We start from the raw sequence: 25,946 nt of genomic DNA on the forward strand, positions 1-25,946 counted from the left end.
ATGTCTTGGCATCCCTTTGATAATTAGCTTCATTATATTTAAAATCATTAGTAATGATGTTTTAGGGAATTTGATAGTGACAGACACAACACTCAAATTGTACTTTCCTTATGGATTTGGACGGTTATAACCCACATTTATTCTGGAATTATGGGAGTAAATGTATGCCGTTGTTGATCGTAAACATTTCCAGTGGTATTTTACAATGAGGGCATTTCAGGGTTTTGTGTTCATGTTGGATTTTTACAGTGGGAATTATTTTTCCTCACTTAGAAAGAGGCATGTAGCAGAACGTTTCTAGAAATGCAAAGGAATCTGGTTTAGTAAATTAATCTGAAACCTTTTGGTTTGGCCTTGGAGGTTTGGTCTCTTTCACAATCACTGTTAATCAGACCATCCCTCTTTCTATCTTTGTGATGCCGGAAGTGTTTGAATCACTAGCAAACACGTGTGGGCAAGGACATCTGCCCTCTTGTCCCTTCCGTCTGGTTCCAGCATCTATAGAAGTGTTTCCAGGGCTCATGGGCTGTGAGGCAGTCACAGCTCCGTCTCTTCAGAGTCAGATGCTGTCCGAGAGCGTGAAAGGCTACTCTGCTTTTCCTAATGACCTTCAGAACTTCTGGTGACATGTGTTCGTATTTTGATCAATGTCAAAGCAGTGACCTCAGGACTCTGTGCTCACGTTACAGATGGATGCAGAGGCTGAAGATAAAACGCTGCGTACCCGCGCGAAGGGAACCAAGGGTGAGTAACAAGCAGATTCCACGACACCGTGCTCACCACACCATGGAATGTGGGCGTTCCATGCTCAGACCCTGACGTGCAGTCAGAAGAATTACAACTTCCTCAGGGCTTCCATTTTTAAATCAAGCCAGGACATTGGATCATGGCATTGAGAGGCTAAATACTATGAACCAGAAGTAAGACTCAGAATAGTCCGAATGATGTAGGATGCTAAGTTTTACAAAATGCAATCATGAGTAGATTTAAACATCGTGCAAAATAGCATAACGGTCAGCAAGGGAAGAACACTTCACGGAGACCTCCGATTATTGACGTGACTTTAATGTCCAAGGGAAAAGACCGAATTGTTCGTTTATTGCCAAAGCAGGTTTTGATTTTTATGTTATCCGGTTTAGTGGCTTCCAGTCTAAACTTAGTTCAAGTAAAATGACGATGTTTGGTTTTGGACTGTCCCTGCTGGGAATTTCCAGCAGCTCTGCGAAGTAACGTCTGAAAGGTTTAACTTGTCAGTTATCCCTCTCTTTTTGTAACCAACAGATGGTAATGTAATATTAAAATATAAACAGGCCCTTGATGATCTAAACATCTGGAAAACAGGATTGACTGGCAATAATACCCCTTAAGGAAAATAACTTTTATTATAATTAGCTATATTTGTGTGACCCTTCATTCTAAATGGAAGGTTCAGCCTGGCCTCTGGAAGGAAGCTGGACAGCTGTTCCCCACCTGACCCTCCTCGCACTGGTCTTGCTGAGGAAAGGTTGGGTCGGACAGTGATCAGGCAGTCATTTGTAAGCGTTCTGAGATTTACAGTTGAAAATATCTAATCAAATTCAACGCTTTCATTAGCTTTGTTTATGTGTGTAGTCCAGGTAAAGAATTCCTGTTTCAGTAAAGTCCAGAATCCCCCATTTTTAAAAAATTCCAGGATGATTTTTTTTTCAGTTAAAATACAACTCTCGTTATCATTAGCCATGATAACCAAAATGCAGAATCATGCTGTACAAGATATGGGACTTTTCTCTACCCCAACTGAAGTTTTACAGTGTTCTATTTTCCAGGTTGTTTAAGTTACTTTAAAAGTAATTGCATCATATATCCTAGTATTTGGAATGCAGTTTTGGAAATATCACATTTTTATGCAGCAAACTTCTCCATGGAATACATGTTTTTAAAACAAGAACAGTTTTATCATTATTTAGCATAGGCTCACGTCTGCCATAAACATCAGCATTCTAGGAACTGTATTTGGATTATTTGAATCTCTTATTCTGACTTCTGAAAGCACACAACTCTATCATACTTCTAAAATGTGAGTATTTTAATTTGCCATTCTTTTTGGACTTTGAATCCTTCTGGCACATACATATACACCCTTAAATAGAGCCAAAATGTTCTTTGAGAACTGAAGCAACTTTTTTTCGTGCAGCATGAGTCATCTTTAAAACCCCCTGTTGTCTCTCTCAGGATGCTGCGTATCCTGGGGCAGGCAGGTGTTCATAAACATGAACTTCTTTAGTTCCCATCATCTCAGAAAAATCAAAGCTCTTTTTTTCTCTAAATATCTTATTTTTAATAGGATGTTGAAATTAATGTGACTAAAACGTCTCTTTCTTCAGGAATGAAATTTATGGAACAGAATCTTAGGGTATTTATTAATAAAACTTTGCCAGTTTTATTTAAATGCTGGTTTAATGGCAATAAAAATGTAAACAGGATGCTTTTGAAATTTTTCCTAGAGACAGTAAAACTGATTTAAAAAATAGTTCAAGTCCTGTACTTTTTCAATGAATCTCTAAAGACAGGTATTTGGAAGTCCAATCCGTGACTGCGAAGGCCCAGGGTCGCCCGAGGCACTAATCCGGAACCGTCTGTTCTGGGCCACAGTCACCTGTCCTCTTGTTTCCAAAGAACCAGAACCAGAAAAGATGAATCGGCCCAGAGGGAAATTGAGTGGGGTCTGCACTAATCATATACATTGGTCATTATCTCTAGGAGGTAAAAGGTTTCTGTCATACAGTTTTCAAAATCATAAACTGATTTTCCTTTTCTTTCTTTCTTTTTGTCAATAGCACCAATGGATTCTCTAATCCAGGAGCTCAGGTAAGGGTTGCCCTACTTTACTTTTTTCTAAGATTGATCAACTTTAATTATTAGAATGTTTTGTACTTTTCAAGCCTCGGATCCTCATTTTACTGTGAGGAATAAGCCAACAGGCCTATTTCACTTGGCCTCTGTCTCTACACCAAAGAAACTGAGAAAGGGAAAAACTACTGATTGTCGATCTGAAACAATTCAAGCTAATATTTTGATAACAAAAAACAAAAACGCTGTTCTGTAATGTGGGAAAATCTCCGCTTTCTCCTTGGAGGGTGCGCTGCCTCTGTGCACACACCCGTGTGTGGTTTCTTTTCGTGATGATGGAAGTGAGGAACTGAGCTCATCCGAGAACATGAGTGAGGAATAACCCAAGTGCAGAATGCTCCATGTTTCTTTTTAATAATTAGCTAATTCTTTTTTAGATTCCACATATAAGTGATATCATATGATATGTCTTTCTCTGCCGGGCTTACTTCACTCAGTGTGATCATCTCTAGGTCCATCCATGTGGCTGCAAATGGCATTATTTCATTCTTTTTTATGGCTGAGTAATATTCCATTGTATCTATGTACCACATCTTCTTTATCCATTCCTCTGTCGATTGAAATTTAGGTTGCTTCCATGTCTTAACTGATACAAACAAACTTATTTACAAAACAGAAATAGAACCACAGACATAGAAAACTTATGGTTACCAAAAAGGAAGGGGAGAAGGGATAAATTAGGAGTTGGGGATGAACAAATACACACTACAATGTATAAAATAGATCATCAACAAGGACCTACTGTTTATCACAGGGAACTGTACTCAATATTTTATAATAACTCTATAATGGAAAAGAATATGAAAAGTATGTATATGGTGTGTGTGTGTGTGTATATATATATATATATTCAGATATATATCTGAATTATTGTGCTGTATACCTGAAACTAACACAACATTGTGAATTAACTATACTTCAATTTTTGAAAAAATTAAGACAATTCTATCAGATAATCACGTGAATTTTTGACAGTAGACATTTGAAGATAATGTGATGATGGGGTTTGGGGTGGATCTGAGCACTTCTGCCTTAGATACTGTGCTGTGCGCCTCAGGCAATGCTCTGGAAGTTCCACCTGACTAGGTTTTGCAGAATAAACTCCCAAGTGGGTTTTCTTTCACAGAGTCTTTGCAAGGTATAGTTGTTGGGTTTTTTAAAGTGCATATTTAAAGAAACACATGCTGCCAATACATTTTCTGTCTTGATGCTGTTTTGTAGTGAAATGCTGCAGGAGAAAGAGGAAACCCTTGTCTCCTCTCTAGGTTTGCAAGCCCAGAAAGTCCCAGACTCAGGGTCTAATCCACCTTTCTGAAAACAGCGATGGTCTATGTGTTCCTCTGGGAAATGTGTGAAAACTGGAGCATGTGTAACAGTGTCTGGCACACCTTGACATTTACAGTGTATGCACTTATGATTTGCATGGTTGTTTTCCAGGCCACTGTGCTCTGTGATTTCCTGTGGAGGGCTAGCTTAGTACCTTCATTCTGCACGTTTCGGTTCATCGATTTAGTGAACTGGATCTATCAGAACTGGGTGCAAGTTTTCATGCCGGTGCTCTTCTCTGTGGAACTGTGTTTGTAGGAAATCCATGGCCCTGCATATGTTGTCGATTTTATCGTTGAGAATATTACATTTTAAACTACTTTTATGAGAGCAGAACGTAGATATACCCACATATTGGGACAGGATTAAATGGCCGCAGTGTCTGGCTGCCTTACATTCTTGCTTTTTACATCTGCTCTCGTTAACAATTCCTATTTGTTTGGAGACTTGATGTCCTTGTAGAATGACGAAGAGAAGTTGAAAATGCTCAAGGCTCCAGGAGCCTGCCATGTGTGCCCTCCCAGGGTGGGTTCCTCGGGCATCCCACAGCTGAAGAACTGTGTTTCCAGCTGGAGTCTTTTTAGGGAATCAAACTATTCAGAGGACGGAGAAGTCCTTTAGAGTAATGTGTCTTGAAGAATAACTTGAAAAGAAAGAGAGAAATTTGAAGGAATGAATACGTTGTGTGCTTTGGATTAAGGAGAAATATAAAATTCATAGAGAAAGAGAAGACATTAGCAGAGAGAAGCAACTTTGAGAGGGAAAATGTTTAATATGACCCTCTTGGAGAAATAGAAGTTACTGTTTAAGCACTTTATTAGCATCAATAATTACAATAAAACTAATATTTATTGAGAGCCAGACAGTCCTGAGGGTCCTGGAGCAATCTGTCTCAACAATCCTCCAAGAACCCTAGAAGGTAGAAACTATGATACTTCCAATTTTCAGATGAAGAAAGTGAAAATAGTTTACATAAACAGCCTAAGATTAAACAACTAGTAAGGAATCCAGACTTCTGACTCAAGCCACCTTCTCACTCACCAGGCTGAGCTTTTTGTCATGCACAGTTAATACTAACTGTCTAGAATATAAATCAAAAACACGGTCCATTGTTGATGTCCTCAGAACCTGGATTCTTAAAATTCTGCAGTTTAACCCTTATGGTTTATTTTTCAAAGCCTAGTTTTCTGAAATTCAAAAAAAAATACATTTTAATTAAAAATAGCATTTCCTAGTCTCCTAATTATCTAAAAAACTTTTTGTCAGATATTTAACTTTACCTAATTTGTCATTAGACCAATTCAGAAAGCTGGTGATAATTGCTGGAAAATTCATAAACAAAATAAGTTCACCTATTTTTCTTTACTAACAACGAGTTTATAAAAATTACTGATTATTGCTAATTTGATAATTACTTATTTTCAACAGCCGGATCATGCTTAGGCTAAATAGGTCTCAAGTTGTTTCTTAAACAGTTTAAGTTGACCCAGATATGGACCCTAAATGCCATTCTACATAAACCTTGGGAAAAAATTCTGATTCATATGGAAGGTTTATTTTTAGTGTGTTTTTAATTCTGTCCAACTTTATCCATTTGCTACAACTGTTCCTCCAGTTGATTCTGCAGCTTTGTTGTGGTCCAGAATCCAGCATTTTTGTGCACCTGAATTCTGAGTATCTCAGGAAATGTGGCATATTTTCCTCAGTGTAAAAGTTATGGGTCTCTTGTGGAGAACATTGGCAACTTTATTTAGTTCTTCTTTTTAGAATGCATTGGACATGTTATTGCTTCCAGAGCTACTACCTATAAAAATACTAATACAAATGAGGCTGATTTCAATATACTGCATATTGTTCCTGACACTAATAAAAATTGATACTGACATTCTCATCTTCTTATGAGACTCTGTCTTCGCCATTAAAAAAGCAACTTATAACCCCAGACCCACCGCTAATCACGTGCCTTATTAGCATTTCCAGCCTTTTCTCCAGCACAATTCAGGTTACAGGTGGTGCTGAGAAGGCTCTCGTGAGCCCGTCTAAATCATGACCATTGGATTTTCTCTGCTCTTTTCTTTTATTACTATTATCTTTAATCTGATCTGCCTGCAGTTGCATCTACTAATATTGGTAATTGTGTCCTGCGTTGGCAAAGTGTTTTACGCCCGTCCCGGCCCCTCTCCTCTAATTAGGAAAATATATTCTAGACTCTGAAATGGCTTTCCTATGTGACTCCTTAGAGGCACAAGTGAATTCAAGGCTCTTAATTATATTAGAGGCACATCCCACTGTCCTTTCATGGTCTTCTTGCTGCCTCCCAGTTGGCTTAAGTTTTGTAATAAAATTTTAATTTAGTTGTCTCTTTTTATTTTGTTTTACATAATTTGTTCCTTCATTCAAAACCTTATCATTTGGTATTTTCTTGTAAGTTTTAAAATATTAAACATTTTATGAGTTCTATAATCAGTAAGCTATAGATTTAATAACAGTATTTAATTGACGTGAGAATATTTTACGACTTACAGATTTAGATGGCTTTCTCTTCTTCTATCTTATTTCATGCACTAAAGTCTTTATATCAGTTAAATATTTAATACTTAGTTTTCTTTCCAATTTTTCTTTTTTTCTTGAGACTAAAGTTTCCTTTAATGGTCATGATTTTCTTGGAACTACTTGTTGCACAGAATTTCTGGAGAGGACGTTCAACTGAAGGAAATACAATGAACAGAAACTGGTTTCTAAAGTTAAATGTCATAAATCTTTAATCCAGGTTAAAGGAAATACGTTGTTTTAATCACAAGGTTGGAGAAAAGAAGGAAGAAACCCTCTTCTTTCCTTTATTGTTGTGATTTCCAAATGTACACCTCAGTGCATGTTTGGGATATTTAATAACATATCATATCTATTATGTTCCCGTTAGCCATATGCCTCTCTAAACGTGGCCAAACCTATAAATTAGAATCCAAGGAACTGACACCTTAAAGAAAATCCATTTTCCTAAAACCCCTTTGAGGGGAAGTGAGACTGATAACCAAAGAACGTGATGATAAGGACTTAATTTGAAAGAGAAGTCTCCAGCAAGGGGGGGCCTGAGGCATCACTGTCCATCACACCCTGTCCTGGTTGTCGTCATCCGCCTCTGTGTAAAGGGCAGGGGGCTGGTGTCCAACCTGCAACTCGGGGGCATGAGTCATCCTTCCAGAGAGTTAGTTTGTTTTCTGTACTGTACTTACTGGGGTAAGAAAGTGTCTTAAGATATCTTAGGGAGGCTTTCAACAAGAATAAAAATTTGAAAAGAGTTTGTTGTTTCACAAGAAAATTCCATTAACTGTGTTCCAGCGGTACTTATGGGCCTGCATTTAGCACTGAGCCTGCCATGAGAGGCCTCCAGTAGGTGTCTGTTGAGTGAGGTGTGCAAATAGTGCACAGGGTCTGATTAGATCCCTACAACCAGCCCTTAGGGTCACTGGGACAAGTGACATTGTCCACAGTTAACTCACAAGCTGGGTTCAGGGAAGTTACATGCTTTATACACGCAAGGTCTTTGACTAATAAGAGACTGGACCAGATGCAGAACTTAGGGTCCATCTGTGGTCCAGGGTGCACCCTACGCCTCCCCAGACCCACTGCAGCCACTGTATTGTCCTCTGTTACTGCAGACCCTAGCATTCCTTTCTTTCCCGATAGACTTTACTTTTTAGAGTGGTTTTCGGTTCAGAGCAAAACTGAGCAGAACAGACAGAACTTCCCACAGACACCCAGCCTCCTCCACCGTCAGTATCCCCACTAGGTGGTATGTTCATTACAACTGATGAACTTGCACTGACACACTGGAATCCTATCTTATCATCCGAATTTTGGGGGAAATATTTACTTAAACTTCATCAATAAATTGATAAATCAAGGTGGAATATATCAGACCTACAAACTAACCCCAGCACATTTTCTTTCTTTTTTTTTTTTAACGTCTTCATTGGAGTATAATTGCTCTACAATGGTGTGTTAGTTTCTACTGTATAACAATGTGAATCAGCTATACGTATACATATATCCCCATATCCCCTCCCTCTTGTGTCTCCCTCCCACCCTCCCTATCCCACCCCTCCAGGCGGACACAAAACACCGAGCTGATCTCCCTGCCAGCACGTTTTCTTGATTCATGTCACTGCCGATTATAAAGAGGCCACTGTCCTTTCCTTCTGGATTTTTTATTCCATGAGTTAATTATGTGATTTTAAGTCTGTTAAAATACCTGGATCTGATACAAATCTCTGTTCGTTCTAGTTGTTTTTCCTTTCAAAGTGCTGCCTCCCAGGTGATAAGCTATCATGGGCCTTGCCCTTCGGAGACTGATTTTACAGAGTGTGAGGTGTGTGTCCTTTCTGCCGTCCACGTGAGGTCAAGACAGGCACTTAGAACTGGGCCAGCAGTGGGCTCCTGTCCCTTCACAGTTGAGCTTAGAGACTGAATAGCTATGTGTTTGCCAGTTTGCATATATAAACTGATGATTGCATGGGGCAGGGTGCGCCCCATCTTAACTGTATATGTTTTATTTTACATCATAATGCCCGCATTATGATGTGAAACACCATGGGGCTTATACGTAAATATTCAGTGAAGTTTCTCAGAAAAAAATAAGAACAAGGAAATGCCTTTCTTTTCTTTACCTTTTCTTTCCATGTTCCAACGTTATCACAAGGATATCGGTGGCCTGTGTCAGCCAACGGTTCTAGGAATCTAAGGCGCAAACATCTCCAGAAATCAGACCTTTTCTAAAACTGTGACACATGGCACCCCTGCGGGCCACACATGAAGATTCACTTCACCGTGGTGTTCGGATTTGCAGATCTCAGCCACAGAGATAATTTTTTTTATCCATTTAGCTCTTCTTTTCTTGTAACACAAATGAGGAGAAAGAATATCTCCATCTGTATTTGTTGCTTCAGCACTTCTTCTGCCCCAGTGTAGTACCAGGTACTGCAGTGGAGACAAAATTAGCCCATGGATGTAATAAACCAGGGAAGTATGTGATAACAACACTGTGGGTGACACTGCAGCGGGAGAGGTCCCCTCCCACTCGGGGATCACGTGTCACCCGGAGCCACCCCGGCTGCTCCGATCATCCCCTGGGCGCTTATTAGAAACGCAGGCTCCCAGGCCCACCCAAGACGGAGTGGACCTGCGTCCTAGCGAGATCTCTGAGCTGTTATCCTGCATATTAAAGTTCCAGGGGCACCCACAAGCTTAGACTTCACTCCGTACTTGGAAAAGCTCTCCTCTCCATTGTTAATTTTCATGGCGTGGGTTGGCAGGGAAAGACAAGTGTCTGGGTTTCTTTGGAATTTTCTTGGTCTGTGAATTCTTGGGTTAATGTTAATGACTGTTTGCATTTCTACTTGATGGAGAATAACAGAACACTGAACAAACAAAATGTTGACAGTAGTGTAGCAAAAAGCACAAACCTTGGTCTTTTGCGAGTCTTTGTTTTAACCTCTTGGACGTGTTTGAAATCAACCAAATCTTCCTTAAATATTTCCACAGATCATTAGAAAGAGAATTCGTGTAAGGATGCATTTAAACACCACTTTATATGCCTCTACAGTCATCTAGAGTGTGTTCTCAGGGGATGTCATTATTATGTTTCAAACAAAATCCAGACTCTCCCTTGGCTTCCATAGGTCACGTGACTGCCTTGTCACCTTGATGTGTTGATAACCAACGTGCTGAGGTTCCTTTCAACCCACCCAGGCACGTCACAGGTTAGGATGTGGTCATGATCTTCTCGCCCTAATGTGCTCTGAAGCATCTCTAGTGCAACGTGAAAGTGTTGAATTCCATCTCTTGTTTCTCCTTCATCTTCCGTGAAGGAACGATTAACTTGAATTGCCAGGCGGAGCTCTGCATTTCTGCTGTTATCTCTTAGGTAAGCTATACCCCTTGAAGTCCCGTTTCAATTACCGTGTATGTTTGCAAACATAAGATTTCTGACAATTGTCGTGTTTTTCCTGCTTGAAGTGTGAACTGAGATAACTGTGTCCCACAGTGTTGATACATCAACTTCCTACAACCAAAGCGTGTGTATGCTTTAGTTTTCAGTGTTTCCTCTCCATGGGTGACTTATCGTAACTCTAACACAAACTTGGACTTTGACGGGTGCGCGTGGTGGCGAGAACATGGGTGAACAGCAGCCCTGGGTTCTGGGGGTCCAGTCAGACCAGCTGTGGGACCTCAGAGACATGTTCAGATGTCACGTCTTTGTTGCCTTCTTGACTAAGGAAACTGTTCCATACGGCGCTTTCAGTCTTGGCCTCTGGGTTCACCTAACTGCTCCCCCATCTCCAAGCAGAGCTAAATTGACCTCTGGCTTTATTCAGACGTATCTTCTGATTTGTCTTTGCCACTGAAGCTCTCCTTTGCTACATTTTCACTTGTCTTTTTCCCCTTGTGTGATCCTTCTCCTTATTTATTTTATCCTCCTTGAAGGAGAAAGTCCTGTTTTCGAATCACCTCCACTTCCAAATGTTCTTCTTTCAATCTCATCACCAGACTGTTTTCTGTAGGAAATCCCAAGCCTAAAGCTACTTCTTATTTTATTTTATATTATTATTTTACTATTTTATTTTATTTTATATAATGCTTTTTCCATCTCAACTCTGTTACAGTCTATTCCTGGCAAAATTCTTCCCTTCATCTAATCCCCTGTGGGATTTGTACTCATTTTTTAAGGCTAATGACTAATGTCATCTCTGCAATGAGCTGTCCCCATGACCTCCCAGGCTGACTAATACTTTTTTCCATTGTGTCCCCAAAGCATTTCTTTTCTTGTCTGTTTTAAAGCACTTATTACTTTGAATTATAGCTATTTTATTACTCATCCATCCATCTGTCCACCCATCCAGAAGAAAGCAGATCCCCTGCCTTCAAGTTTAGAATTTGGTTGGGGAGACATCAAAAAAAAAAAAGAATAAACTATTTTAAAAACTTTAATTAATCATATATAATTCTTTTTGATACACCATAAACTTTTTCAAGACAAGAAATCTATTTTATTCACTGTTGTATCCCTAGTACGTGATGTTACTTGAGAGATTTTACATCGCCTACCAATATTTGTTTTGAGAATAATGTAGTTATTAACTCACTGCCAAGGAATTTCTATTTAACATATTGATTCTCTTTATCTTTTTATAATGCCTGTAACCTCTTTCCTTCCAGTTCTTAGATTCTTCCCCTACGTCTGTCCCTTTAAAGTCTAGACTGTTTAGTCAACAAAGCTTCTACGGGCCCCTTGACTACAAACCATGCTACTCTTGCTATAATAACCATTTCTAATTTATTTTTCTACCATTAATACGTGTCTTCCTCTACAACATAAAAATGAGGTGCTCTTAATTCTGTTAACTTCTCCCTTAGTTTCATTTGGTCATTTTCCGTCCAGAAAAGAAGTCACAACTAGAACAGAAGTGCCTACTGCCCATTTCTGAGTTGCTTGTAGGAAGGAATCAGCCAGTGAGTCTGTGGACAGGAGGCCCCGAGGCCACAGGTCAGCAGGTGAAGCCGCCGCTGCTGGACGTGTGGACACTTGGGAGAAACCGAGGGCCAGGGCACCTGATCCTTAAAAGGTCCTCACCGTGGTCCCCACCTGAGGTCGGGAGCGCATCCCCACCTGTGGGATCTTCTCGTGAGGAGAGGATGTTGTCCAGGGCTGGGGCAGTAAAACTTGTAGGGAAATGACGGCACACGCCCGGGGGGCCGCGGAGTCGACTCTGCTCTTCCCGGTGCCTCGCGAGAGCTGAGGGAGTTCAGACCCTCTGCCCTCGAAGGGCCCGTGGAAATTGCTCCAGAGCCTCTGAGGGCCCATGTCCTTGGAGGTGGAGGCCGACACAGAGCCTGCCGTCTGTCCTGGGGTCCCGGGGCTCCACGTTTATTGTACGGGAGGTTTATTGTACAGGAGCGGATTCCTATCGCTTAGGTGTTCTCAGGGAAGCAGTCGTACAGTATTCTGAATGAGAATATGAATTTTTAAAAAAGGTTACATGATGGAATAGTAAACTACAAGGCAGGCACGGGCAAAACAGTCACTCCGCCCTGTGCCCACCCGTGAATGGGAGTAAGGGCATCCCGTGAGTGGTCCAGGAAGACGGCCGCCTGCCGGGTCCGGAGGTGACAGAACCATGTTGGGGCCAAGACTGCCTGACTTGGTGGGGCCTGGGGATAGAGGTGGGCCAGGAGGGGGGGTCCTCAGGAGCTCTGATGGGAAGGATGGCACGGATACGCTTAAGGGGTGACTTATGGGAAGTGACGTGTGGATTTGCAGGCTTAATGTAGAAGCTTGAGAGCGTCTAGATCAGGAATAGCCCTTAAAGGCAAGTTATTTCTGATTCAGTTGGATACTTGGCTGCCACAACACTGCACAGATTTGTGTGTGTACATATATATATATATATTTACACATACACATGTATAGCGAGATGATACACACACATTTATATACATGTAATTTTAATAATATAGCAAAGGAGGTTATCCCTACTAATTCAGCACTCACTTGACTATTTTAACAGTTGATCCCCCTTTTAAATATTTCTCCGGCACGACAGCAAGTTCTGTGAAATGATTCAAAATGTGTCCTGGTGAAGTCGAGAAGGATAAATGGAAGCCGTCCAAATATCAGATGACCAAAGACCTTGTGTATATCTGTAGGTTTCTAGTTTTTTTTAGTTCAGGGAACTGAGATTTATGGACCAAGTATCTGCATTCAGGTAAATGTCAAGAAATAAAATCAGCATTTACGATAGTAGTCATAAAAGAGCCACATGGTCTTAAAGAGTCTTTTGTCATCGTCATGTTAAAAGCCAAAACATCACCGTATTAGTTGATGAAGTTGTGTCTCTGTGTCTGTGTGTGTGCCTGGTCTGTTTGGTTTTCCCTCGGTGGCTGTACCTCTCCCTCATGTTGGTTGCTCTCGGTGTCTATTTCTGCTGGTCTTTGACCCTGTGCCCCCGGCACACAAGGACATGCACACACATGTGCGCACACATACACACACACACACACTTAGTTTCCGCCCCTCCTCCCAGCCTCCCTGCCTCCGTTCACTGACTCTTCCACCTAACACTCTCTCCCTCTCTCTCACTTTCCTACTTTTCATATCATATCTTTTCATATCATCTTTCCTTCTTCTGCAAATTTCTACTCTAAATATTTCTACTAGACCCCATGTACACACACTCAAAACTGAGAAAACCATTCTTTTGAACATTGAGAAATATCTATAAGTAGAAACCACAACAGGAATGGCCAGAAAAAGAAATCAATAAGTAATGAAAAAGGTCAACATTGATGAACTCTGTTCTAGGTGACAGAAATAATGTGGCTCTCCTTCTTACTACAAAAATAATCAAATGTAAAGACTACCTGACAAAAGTGTTTGTACGTAAATTTCACCTAAAGAAGTGAATTCATTATATTTTAAAGAGAATGAAGCCACTATGTTAGTTTCTAATATGCAAAATATGGTTATAATTATCTATTGCATGTAAAACCATGTTATTCTTACATCAAATTTTTAAACATATGAAGCCTTACTCTGTGTCATTCTCAACAACCCTTCAGAGCCTGCTCCTTAGAAAGAGTTCACATCTGCACATCTTGGGAAAAAGAAAAAGTAAATACATGTTCACAGTAGAGAACAGAGAACAGAGGACACCTATACTTTACTCATTACGGTGCTAAATAGTTGGTACTTTATGCTTCCTGGTCTTCTTTTAAAACTACCAAATGTACTCGGTTTTACTTCTGTGGCCCTGATGTGAGTGTTTCCCGGAGTGAATGACCCACACGGCATAAAAGAAGCTGCAAACCCCATCACTAGTCTGTGGTTTTTACTTTGTGAATAAATGAGATCGTTTTCATTTCCTAAGGATGTGTCTGTGCCACAAACATAAATAGGACCTTGGTATTTGATAGATTTGGACCTGGTGCATAATAGTGTCTTTTATAAGTTGCCCACGATAAACTTTTTTCCTCCTGAGTTGTCTGGCTGATTCACATGATCCTGAGTTTATTCACATGATCATGAATGAAATATCAATTACCTTTATTATTTTGGTTCAAGAGTAACTTTTGGAGCAGACTTCTTCCGTGTGACTTTTACAGTCACTGTCACGTACTCTGTCTGATGTTGCCAATCAAAGTTGAGGGTTGAAATGGCCTTTCTGAGCTGAAATTGTTGCCTGTGCCTGGATCCTGGTCCAGCATTCTAGTCAACAACCTCTGTAAAAACTTAACCTTCTCGTTCTGATTAGCAAATAATCAGATTATTCAAATTCGCTTTGAATTCCAAGTTTTATGATAAAGTTAAGTGTGTCTTCTTTCCTTGGAAGTGTGCGTGGAAGGTTTCTGGTCCTCGTCCAACCATAGAAAGTGCTCGCATGGTGCCTACATGATCGTAACCAATGCTCCGTGACCTCCAGGAAGGCCCTGAGTTACACACATGCACATGCGTAAAGTACAAATCAGTGTCATAAGGTATAAAGCCAGGGAGGAGACATGTGGGATGTCAGTCTCCTGCACGTCTCCCAACAAGATGAGGTGGGGTGCTGATGAAATGGCAGGGTGAATGAAGCATCTCATTCATGGGGGTGATGTGAAAATAACGTGAAGATACTGGCATTTAAGATTTCTCTTTCTTTCAAGTTTGGGACTTAACAACACTTTCCCCAGGGACGAGCTGAGCTGGTTCCTCCACAGCAAGTGGGGGCAGGGCAGGGAGCCTGGCAGCCGACAGCCTGTCCATCCAGCCTAGGGAGCATGGGCACCCCCAGCCCCTGCTGACAGCACCCAAGCCTCTTGCTTTTTTTTTTTTTAATTGAAGTAGAGTTAGTTTACAATGTCACTTGAATTCTGGGTGTACAGCAAAGTGATTCCATTATACATGTATATATTTTTTCAGATTCTTTTCCCTTATAGGTTATTAGAAAATACTGAGTATATTTCCCTGTGCTATACAGTAGGTCTTTGTTGGTTCCTTTTTTAATTTAACCATTTTTGCAAACATATTGTGCTAATAGAATTTCTGCTGGTAGCTCAATTGCTACCTAAAATTATGTAAAATACTGTGCCAGGGAAATTAGAGGGGATTGCTTTATTTTATTTATTTATTTATTTTTTTTTCGGTACGCGGGCCTCTCACTGTTGTGGCCTCTCCCGTTGCGGAGCACAGGCTCCGGACGCGCAGGCTCAGCGGCCATGGCTCACGGGCCCAGCCGCTCCGCGGCATGTGGGATCCTCCCGGACCGGGGCACGAACCCGTGTCTCCTGCGTCGGCAGGCGGACTCGCAACCACTGCGCCACCAGGGAAGCCCGGGATTGCTTTATTTTCTTCTAAAACTAGGTATTTGTGAATACGCACAAAAATGAATGTATATGGTCTTATCATATACTAAGATGTTACACAAAGATAAAGCACAGTATTTTGATCCTCATTATCATGGAATTTCACCACTCTCATTATTTTATTTTATCTTAATTTTTGGATAGGAATACAAACTTTAAGTAAAAAAAAAAATTCATATTATTGCCTAATTCATTAAAGTGAAAAGAGTAACTTTGAACTCTGTTCTACAAATGCATTTAACTTAAATTGTCAAGATGCTATTATTACTCAACCACATTTAATCTTTTTAGCAGATGCAATCTGTAGTAAAATACTTATCAGAGCAACGAAGATGATGCAATAATCGTTTAAAGTTTTTTTTTAAAGTAAGGCCATTTTAGGTATCTTCTCAAATATGATTTTTTGTTAAGGCAAATATTCATGAACTCTGTGAATTTCATTTTTATATTTCTTCATGATCAAAATAAGATCACTGTTTAATTTTTCTTAATACTTTTAGTTTTATAGTGCTATTTGACAAAGTTAATATAAAACCATATATATCTTATTGTTTTATATACTTTAGAACATATATTTGAAGTATTACTCAATAAATTTAAAAAAACAAACAGTGTGGCTTTAATGAAGCCAAATTTGCTAGCAAACAACAACAAATCTCCTTTTGTGTTTAAATCTTTGTGAATTCTTTTGGTATCCTGATTCTAAAATCCACATAATAACCACCTGTTACTGTCTTTACTTTCTAATTTTACCTTAATAGGTCCAACTTCTCTTCTTTCGGGGAAATCCCTATGACCTATCATGTTTCTGAAGAAGGCAATGAGCTATTTATGTATTGCATGGCTAAGCTGTGGCTATACATTAATGAATCAATTAGTCAATCTATAGGCAATTACAAGGAACTTGGCAATTCCACATTATTTCACTGAGATGCATCCTTTTCCTTTGGGTATAAATTGGAGGACATTTATATTTTGTTAGACTGTATTCCAAATTTTGGTGTATTAGTTTGTGTTTTAGTTGATGATTAAATATTTTTTCTTTTAAAATTTTGGTGCATGTGAGGATTGAACTGTCTTTAAAACTGACTGATTGTTCTGCCTTCTTGGAGAATGACCGGTTGGTCATTTGGTCAATCCTTGTGCGGGCCAAGTAGGATTTCCTGAGTTACCTGCTCCTGTTAACTTAATTCCCCCTACACCCCCCATACAAAAGCAGGTATGGATCTGTGACCTTTCGTTCCAAGGGGGTGGGCAGCCACATGGTCTGAACAGTCAGTGGGTAGCATTCTCATGACTCTCTCCTGGGGAAAAGCAATCGCATCCAAGTCATCTTTATACACGTGCATCTGGGTGGAGTTCAACTTCCAGGCACATTTACCAAGCGTGACACCAAGACCCAGGCTTTACAGATGCCAGGAGATAAGAAATGACCAAGAAGCAGTCTCCATTCCCTTGTAGATGATTCCAGTTTCCTGGGAGAGACCATGACAATTCAGAGGGCTAAGTTTTATAATCATGGAAAATGCCAAACCCACAGTGGCGTAAAAAGGATGTGTTCTGACAGCGTTTCTAGAATAATATCCCAGAGGAAGGTGTGTCTGGCCAGTGGGGGTGTGAAAAGGTGGTGGGACAGCAGGAGGTTTGAGGGAGGCTTCTTAGCTCCTTCCACTGTTACTCAGGATTCAGAACAAGTTTTTTCATTAATTATTATTATTATTATTATTATTATTATTATTATTATTGCAATGTGGCTTTTAACGGCTCGACTATTTTATGAAAAAACTGTTGTGGGTGTTATGCAATTAATTTATCACTCATAAAACTTAATCCCAATTTAATGAGGAAAAAACATCTATTAGCTCTGGCCTTATGGGAAAAAAAATTCTCCCCTCTTATAAACCTGATATTATCAAATAACCTTGCCAATGGAATCAGTGTTCCATGACAGCAAACCAACCATCGATAGATAGCAACGACTTAGTCGCTGAATTGATGACATGAGTCATAGGAGAAGCTTAATTATAGGTTTACTGCGGGGTGCACCGCTCAGCTCTGTAAACACGAGCGCAGGCACAAGTTCCTCCGATGCAGCTGAGAGAGCTGGGCGTGGATTCAGGGACCATCCTCCAAGAAAGAACAGTGTCTCAGAGTCTTGTCTGTGTAAAAGTAACTTTGTCACTTGTGGTGGCCTGTAACTCTTGGGAATCAGGGGGCCCGTTTCCAATGAACAAGGGCTTAACTTTCCCACAGGGGCCTGTCTCATGATTTCGTAAAAGCTGGTGCAGTAGCTGCGAGAGGACAGGGCAGAGTGGGAAGCAGACTGCAGTGCAGTTGCTGCGGAAGCCCAGGCCGTTCCTCCTGGGCGCCCTGGTGCTGGGATCGTTCCTCAGAGTTTGTCGCAGTCATTGTCTACTTTCTCTTCCATCCTTGGAAGGAGGCCCTCCCTCCTTGCCAAGCATCTCTGCTCCTCTAGGCGGCTTACCTGGCAGTGGAAGTGAGACCCTCGTCCCTAAGGGAGCTGAGCCCTGCTCACCACCACCTTCAGATTCTCTGGCTGCTGTGCATGCTGATTGGCTGTCAAGGCTAGGCCAGAAGGAACCAGGAGACGCCTCCACGGGTCACTCAAGGGCCAGATGTGTTCTTCTCTGTTCTCCTAACGTAACAGCAGCCTTGCTGCTCCCAACGGCCAGGGTCTGTTACTCCCGCCAGGATGGTGACTCTCTCCCTGGCCTGCTGGTCTCCCAGCCCAAGAAGCCCAAGTGACCAGGAGGCAGGCAGAGCTGAAAGTTTGATTGGACTCTTACGTGTCCCCTGGTAGAAGCACTCCCTCAGGGGACCGGGATCTTTAGACCCACAGAGGGTAGATTTGGGGTGAGGGATGTACAGATCCTTCAAGCTGGTCATTGGGAGTCATGGTAAACCAAACCATTCCTAATTCCTGTTAGTTCTTGGGCCCATATATTCAGACTGTTGAGGGTGTGGCATTACGTAATGATCATCAAGCGTGCATATTGGCCCCAAAGAAGGCACACCCTCTTGGCAGGGTATCTCCTTCAAGTCAGCATCTCAGCTATGCCTTCGAGAGATTGTTCTATCGCTCCATCAGGACTGCAGTTTCCAGGATGTGCGATAAGTGATACCAACGGTGTATCCACTTATTCTCTTCTCATGGGCGTCTTCCTAACTGGGTCTCTTGGTCCGTGAGACGTATGAGAATTCTCGTTGATAGGACATTCAGATATCAGTACCGTCTGAGGCTCTGAAGACGGGCCAGGCAAATCCATACCCAGAATATGTGTTAATTCCAGTCAGGTTGAATTGCTGCCTCTTCCACAGTGAAAAGTCCAGTGGCTGGTTGGCCTTCTCAAGAGATGGTGTCCTGTTGGGAGGTTGGCATTTATCTCTTCAGCTGACAGATTGGACGATGGGCTGCGAGGGTAGCTAAAACGGTCTTAGTGGGAGCCCTGCTGCGGGGCCTGTCCTGTCGCTCCATCCCTACCATGATGTCTCCTCCACTATCAACTCCAGCGTAGGAAAGCTGAAGGCAGAGGCTAGCTGACTTCTCCCGACCAGGCCATTCTGTCTGGTTGGTGGTTGAATGCTTTTTCCTGGGGATGTGCTCTCTGGTGGGTGTCATCATGCAAGGAAGGACCTTCTCATCTCATACTAACTCTCACAGGTCCACCCTCAGGCGTCTTCCTTAGATCCCCTCGACCCTGATCTTCTAGGTAAACCATTCATGTCCTTGTCCCTGCTTGATGTTATGACTTAGTAGGTCTAATAGAAACCAGTTCCTGATGGTCAGCTCTGGCCTCCCAGTCAGGGATTCTATGTCTAGAATGTAGTAGTGTAGTTCTTTGCCGCCAATGACGTGGCCTTGCTTCAGAAACCTGTGTCTCTGTGTTGCAGTCCTTCCATGAGATCTTGCCACAAACTCTGTGAGCCTCTTTTCCTTTGACCACAGATGCCTACAGACATACCATAGGCTCTACCAGGTTTTATGTCCAACCAGCGAGGCTGTCCTCAGTGCAGCCAGGACCTGCTCTACAGCCCTGTCAAAGCTGGCCACCTTCCTTGTCACCCAAGCATGGATCAGCGCCGTAGTCCTGAGTGTGGAATATGCGGTCCCCAGAACATAATCAGTCAATCTGGCATGGTGCTTCCTTCTCAGTGGTGGGAAGAGTAGATGCAATACTTTGTCCTTTATTATCACTGGGGACACCTGAAATGCCCCAGGCCACTGAACCCTCAAAGTGTCACTGATATGATGTGCCCCTGAATCTTTGTCGGTTTATCTTCTACCCTCTGGGGCACAGATGTCTTCCCAGAGCTTCTAAAATACTTGCCACTTCTTGCTTATCTGTTCTCATCAACATGATGTCATCAACCTCATCTACCCACGTGATGATTTGTGGGACGCACAGATCATCCAGGCCCCTTCAGACTGTATTACGGCGGAGGGCAGCCGAATTTGCACACACCTCAGCTGGACTGTGGATCTGCCCTCTTTTCTATGTTACTGGAATGCTAACACTCCTGGTTTCGCTCTCTGATGGAGATGGAAAAGGATGTAATTGCCATGTCAGTGACTTCAAAGCACGTAGTTGAGTCTCTGTTAATCTGCAAAGCAAAGATCCCATATTTCGGTCTAACAACTGCAGTTAGAACTATTATTTGTCTGGGTTTGTGGTTGCCCGCTGTTAACCCCCAGGATCAGTCTTACTAGAGTCTGCACTGGTGAATTTCAGGGAGAAATTGTAGGGACCACCAGCCATGCATCCTCTAAGTTTTAAGGGAGGCACTAATCATTGTCATTTCTTCTAGAATATGATGTTTGGGTTTGCTATTTTGATGATGGGAAGGAGAAGTTTTAAAGGATTCCATTTATAATTCCACTTTATTTGTCAACAAGTGAGTTATGTTTTTGCATTTACCTGGAGAGGAAAGAGCCTGAGCGCCTCTTCATTTGGGTATCAGTTCTTTTGTGATGTGCCTGCCATGTCTTTGCCCACTTTTTAAATTTATTGTCATTTTCTTATTTATTTGGAAGAATTCTTTCCCTTATTGGCCTTTTAATAACTGTTTTGAAGAGTGTAACGCACCTATAGAAGCATGTACTTATCATAAGAGTAGAGCTCAATGAATCTTCAGGACCTGAACAAGCTCATGTAAACAGATCAAGAAGCAGAATATTGATAGAAAGTTGTCCTTACTGGCTGGTATCTTTTGATGAATAAAGGTTCTTAAGATTAAGGTGTTCTAATTTATCAGTCTTTTTCTTTAAATTAGTGCTTTTTATAAACTGCTTAAGAAGTCTTTGCCAAGGTCATGAAGCTGCCTTCTCACATTTTTTTCTAGAAGTTTTATTGTTTTCTAGTGCATGGTTTAAATCCATAATCCTTTGGGAATTGTTTCTTGTATATACCATCAAGTAGAATCAAGCCTTTTTTTTTTCAGATAAATATCCAATTGACCCAATGCCAGTCACTGAAGAAAGAACCCTTTCCCCAAAGACACCTTTGCCATAAATTGACCATGTATGTGTGAGTCTATTTGTGGACCCAGTAGATGGAACATCTACTCTGTTCCTTTGCTCTATTTGTGTATGTTTGCACCAGAAACACCTATCTCAAGTACTAAGCATGGCTTATTATAAACTTTGACATCCAAGATGCTTTTTGCTATTCTTGGTTCTTTTCATTCCCATTCAAACTTGAGAGTTAACTTGTTAATTTCTTTAAAAAAATTCTTCATGGGATTTTGTTTGGGATTGCATTAAATCTAGTAGATAAATTTGGGGAGAATTGAAATCTTGCAGTACTGAGTCTTTTATTCCATGAACATTTTTTATTTCTTCATTTATTAAGATCATCTTTAATTTTCTCAAAATGTTATTTGTTTTGTATAAGTTTTACATGTCTTGTGTTAGATTTATTCCTCAGTATTTCATATTTCTATGCATCATAAATGGTTTTATTTTAAAATTTTTTCTATGTTTCTATCACTGGTTTATGGAAGTTTAAATCATTTTTAATAGTGACTTCACTGAAGTTGCTTCCTTATTTTAATATTTTATCTGTATATTCTTTGGGGTTTTCCTCAAATACAGTCATGTCTCTGAAAATAATAATAGTATATATTTTTTTTCTTTTTCAGTCATCATACCTTTGTTTTTTCCTGCCAGTCTTTTTAATTCAAATTCATACTTCCTGGTCCCTTCCCATGAGTCTGTGGTATTCTGCCTAATTAGAAGAAATCAGTAGGAATACCCACTATGAATTTTCCATGGAAATGTTGGAGCATGTAAATCGTTTCCTTGGACTCAGGGATTTATAACTTCCATTTGTTTTTCTGTTTTATTCTTTTGAGGGGATGTACCCAAAATGTATCTATTGCTGAACCTACATTTTTAAAATTAATTTTTATTGGAGTATAGTTGATTTACAATGCTGTGTTAGTTTCTGCTGTATAGCAAAGTGATTCAATTATATGTATGCATATATCCACTCTTTTCTAGAAAGTTCATGCATTCCCATATATGAAGTTCATGCATTCCCATATATGAACCTATATTTTTAATTGTGTTACATATCTTCTGGTAACTTGCACTGAGGATTTATTACTGTGGAAAGGGAAAATAAGCTGGAAAATTGTTCTAGAATCCAGTGTCCATTGTACAGATTTGGGGGGATTCACAGTTCCCCACTTTATTGTACTCTCTCCCGAAACCTGAAAGGTCAGTGAATTTGACTTCTAAACAGACCTCCAGCAGTGAGACTACCATTAGCTTTATTGACTGTTGTTTTCCTCCATCACTTTTTGAATAAAATTTCAGCTATATGTTGTCATCAAAGGGAGTAACGTTTCCAATTAGAATTCAAGTTTCTAAATGGAAGCATTTTTCAAATAGGTAACCAAAAATTTCAGGTAAAAGTACAGATCCTTTAAAGATGTTTTAATAAAATCAAAACTGCAGATTTGAAATATGGAGCTGAAAGGTGTTTGGCTCATCGGTTATGTCCCCTGGAGGACTCTGAATGTTTAAAGCAACAGTTTGATTGAATAGAACAATAAATGCAGGGCTGAGTGTGCTTTTTCCCTTTCTTTCTCATCTACTAGAAAAATATAGATAATAGAGCTCATTTATTTCCTTAACATTTCAGAGCTCCACAGATGGGAAAACACAACCCAGTGGAAATTATTTCTGGCAACCTTGAGAAGATATGTTAGCATTTTGTGGCATTTCTTTCAGTGACATGTAAAGCCTGGCTTTCCCTCATTGCAGTGTCACAGTGAAGTGTCACAATAAAGCCAAAATAGTGTGCCCTCAGGGAAAACGCGGGAAAGGGACCATTTTCCATGCACACACAAAGGGTAATATTTATTATAAAGCCTTCCATTTTAGCTCCAAATGCTGCCTGGGCCATAGCTACTTTGCAGTGGAGAAATGCACAGAAAGGGAGATTTCAAGCAAATGTTATGTATAAATCTAATGTAATTTATGTGAATGCAAATACCATGTTTAAAAGTAGAATGCTTTTATGGACACACAAGCTTGGAGAGTCTGTGCAGGTGATGCTCAGCCTGGTTTTGGTGGAGTCCGAGGTGCAGAGAGTCAGAACCAGGAGTCCGAACAGCCCTGTCTTGACCTATTTTTGTCACTCGCAGGACAGATGTCACCTTCTTTACCTACGACATGTGATAACATGGGAATTATTATCCCCCTTTGTTGGCTAAGGAATTTAGTGTTCCAAAAGATTGAATTATTCATTGCAAATGACACAGCCAATATTATGTAGGGAACTTCATACACAGTGTAAAATACAATAATTTATTTGAAGCTAAATTTGTTTTTTTGTTTGTTTCTTTTTTCCATTTTTTAAATTTATTTTTTTTATACAGTAGATTCTTTTTTTTTTTAATTTATTTTATTTTTTTGCTTTATAACAAATTTAATCAGTTATACATATACATATGTTTCCATATCCCCTCCCTTTTGCGTCTCCCTCCCACCCTCCCTATCCCACCCCTCCAGGCGGTCACAAAGTACCGAGCTGATCTCCCTGTGCTATGCGGCTGCTTCCCACTAGCTATCTACCTCACGTTTGGTAGTGTATATATGTCCATGCCGCTCTTTCACTTTGTCACAGCTTACCCTTCCCCCTCCCCATATCCTCAAGTCCATTCTCTAGTAGGTCTGTGTCTTTATTCCTGTCTTACCCCTATGTTCTTCATGACATTTTTTTTTCTTAAATTCCATATATATGTGTTAGCATACAGTATTTGTCTTTCTCTTTCTGACTTACTTCACTCTGTATGACAGACTCTAGGTCTATCCACCTCATTACAAATAGCTCAATTTCATTTCTTTTTATGGCTGAGTAATATTCCATTGTATATATGTGCCACATCTTCTTTATCCATTCATCCGATGATGGACACTTAGGTTGTTTCCATCTCCGGGCTATTGTAAATAGGGCTGCTATGAACATTTTGGTACATGTCTCTTTTTGAATTATGGTTTTCTCAGGGTATATGCCCAGTAGTGGGATTGCTGGGTCATATGGTAGTTCTATTTGTAGTTTTTTAAGGAACCTCCATACCGTTCTCCATAGCGGCTTATACAGTAGATTCTTATTAGTCGTCTAGTTTATACATATTAGTGTTTATATGCACTTTCGATAAAACCTCAACATCCTTTCCATCCTTCCTTCCACAAGTTATTATTTGGGCCCAAATACTGAATTTGATTTTTATTATCATTAATGTCTTCTCATCACATTCGTCCTACTGCTCCCAACTCGGGACATGTTGGGGGGCAGGGTGGTGTCTTCACCACGTTTTGCAGCATTTTTCTTTGCTACAGCTCAGCATCATCTCCCGATCTAATGAGTGTCCTGAATCATCGGGAATAGCCCTGTGGTAGGCAGGTTCCTCCAGCTGGAGTGGTGGCTGGTTTATTTGGGTCCTACTCCACCCAGTTGTCAAAGGCAGATGGAAATCACCCAGGTTCCTTGTTCTGATTTGGCAACAGGTAGGAGAGCATGAGCTTTGGGGACCAGCAGACCAGACTCAAATATCAGCCCCACCCATTACGGGTCATGTGACTTGGGGAATGTTCCTTGTCTTTCTATGTACACTTGGATAATAATATTAGCAAGACGAAATCTCTAAGGATCTTACCAGAAGTACACATTCAGCCTCATCCATCACCCCAGCCACCAAAGAAAGGAATGGCGTTTGTCTGACCGACCAAGCCCACCAGCCCGGACCTCTTTGATCAGTGTTTCCTGGCGCTGACAAAACTTTGTTTGAATAAACTTTCTCAGCCCTTTTCCCAGTGCCCATGCTATGCCAACATTAGTGTTTAGAATCCACTTTCTTTCCCCTCTTTAATAGCTGAATGTCATTTGCCAGGAGCCTCTCCTTTTCTATAAATCTTCTTGGTTCGGGATAATGGTTAGTGGCCTCACTTGTGTATCTTCTGAGCATCCTGGATGGAAGCTCACTTGATTTAGAAGACTTTGGTTTAGGGGCCTTGAACTCTCTGCACATTCCTGGGAACTTTGCCCTCCTGCCCCTCCCCCTTCAGAGGTCTTCCCCCAGACAGAGTAGGCTCCCACACGGGGGGTCTGCTTCTCTGCACTTTGCTCCCCTGACACGGGACACGCATGTTGTAGACTGTTCTCTTTGGCAGGCCAGGCTCGGGCCGTGCAGGCCTGCACTTTCCAGTGTCCTCACAAAGGCATGCACTCTCCTGCCCACCTACTGAGATGCTCTTCCTCTCCATCGTCTGTGCGTGGTCACTTTATTATTTATTTTTAAAGATTTTTTTGATGTGGACCATTTTTAAAGTCTTTATTGAATTTGTTACAGTATTGCTTCTGTTTTATGTTTTGGTTTTTTGGCCACAAGGCATGTGGGATCTTAGCTCCCCGACCAGGGATCGAACCTGCACCCCCTGCATTGGAAGGAGAAGTCTTAACCACTCGCCAGGGGAGTCTCCATGGTCACTTTAAATTTGGGCTCATCAGAGAAATTTTGCCAAAGCACATTAGCTTATTTAGGAAACTCACTGTTCTCTTCCTTATTGGGATCATCTTCAGCTCTCAATGTTTAATCTTTTGTGAGAGATTTCTAACCCTCTTGGATTATCTCTCCTTCCAGAATCTCTTTCTTTCCCAGAAGGAAGAGCACTTCTTTCTCTTCTGAAGTTTTAAAACCTACTCCTCCAAATTCAAGAACTCATGTGTGATGCTAATTAAATAATTTTCACGAATGGGCCACCACTGGTGTTTCTCTGCATTGATGCTTCAAAACAATTTAAGTTC

General features: G+C 40.8%; 1 protein-coding gene across 1 annotated transcript in view; it reads left to right on the plus strand.

The window, feature by feature from the left end:
* The window catches only part of ST18 (ST18 C2H2C-type zinc finger transcription factor), a gene marked incomplete at its 3' end in the record, with an annotated part of 105,071 nt that overhangs the window by 14,934 nt on the left and 64,191 nt on the right, over positions 1-25,946 (plus strand). The window contains exons 2-3 of the mRNA XM_082601157.1: positions 690-744; positions 2,817-2,847. Coding sequence (XP_082457283.1) covers positions 690-744; positions 2,817-2,847 — 86 coding nt within the window. The remainder of the gene's footprint in view (positions 1-689; positions 745-2,816; positions 2,848-25,946) is intronic.

Source organism: Mesoplodon mirus, assembly GCF_964341445.2.
Source record: "Mesoplodon mirus genome assembly, chromosome: 16".
NCBI lineage: Eukaryota > Metazoa > Chordata > Mammalia > Artiodactyla > Ziphiidae > Mesoplodon > Mesoplodon mirus.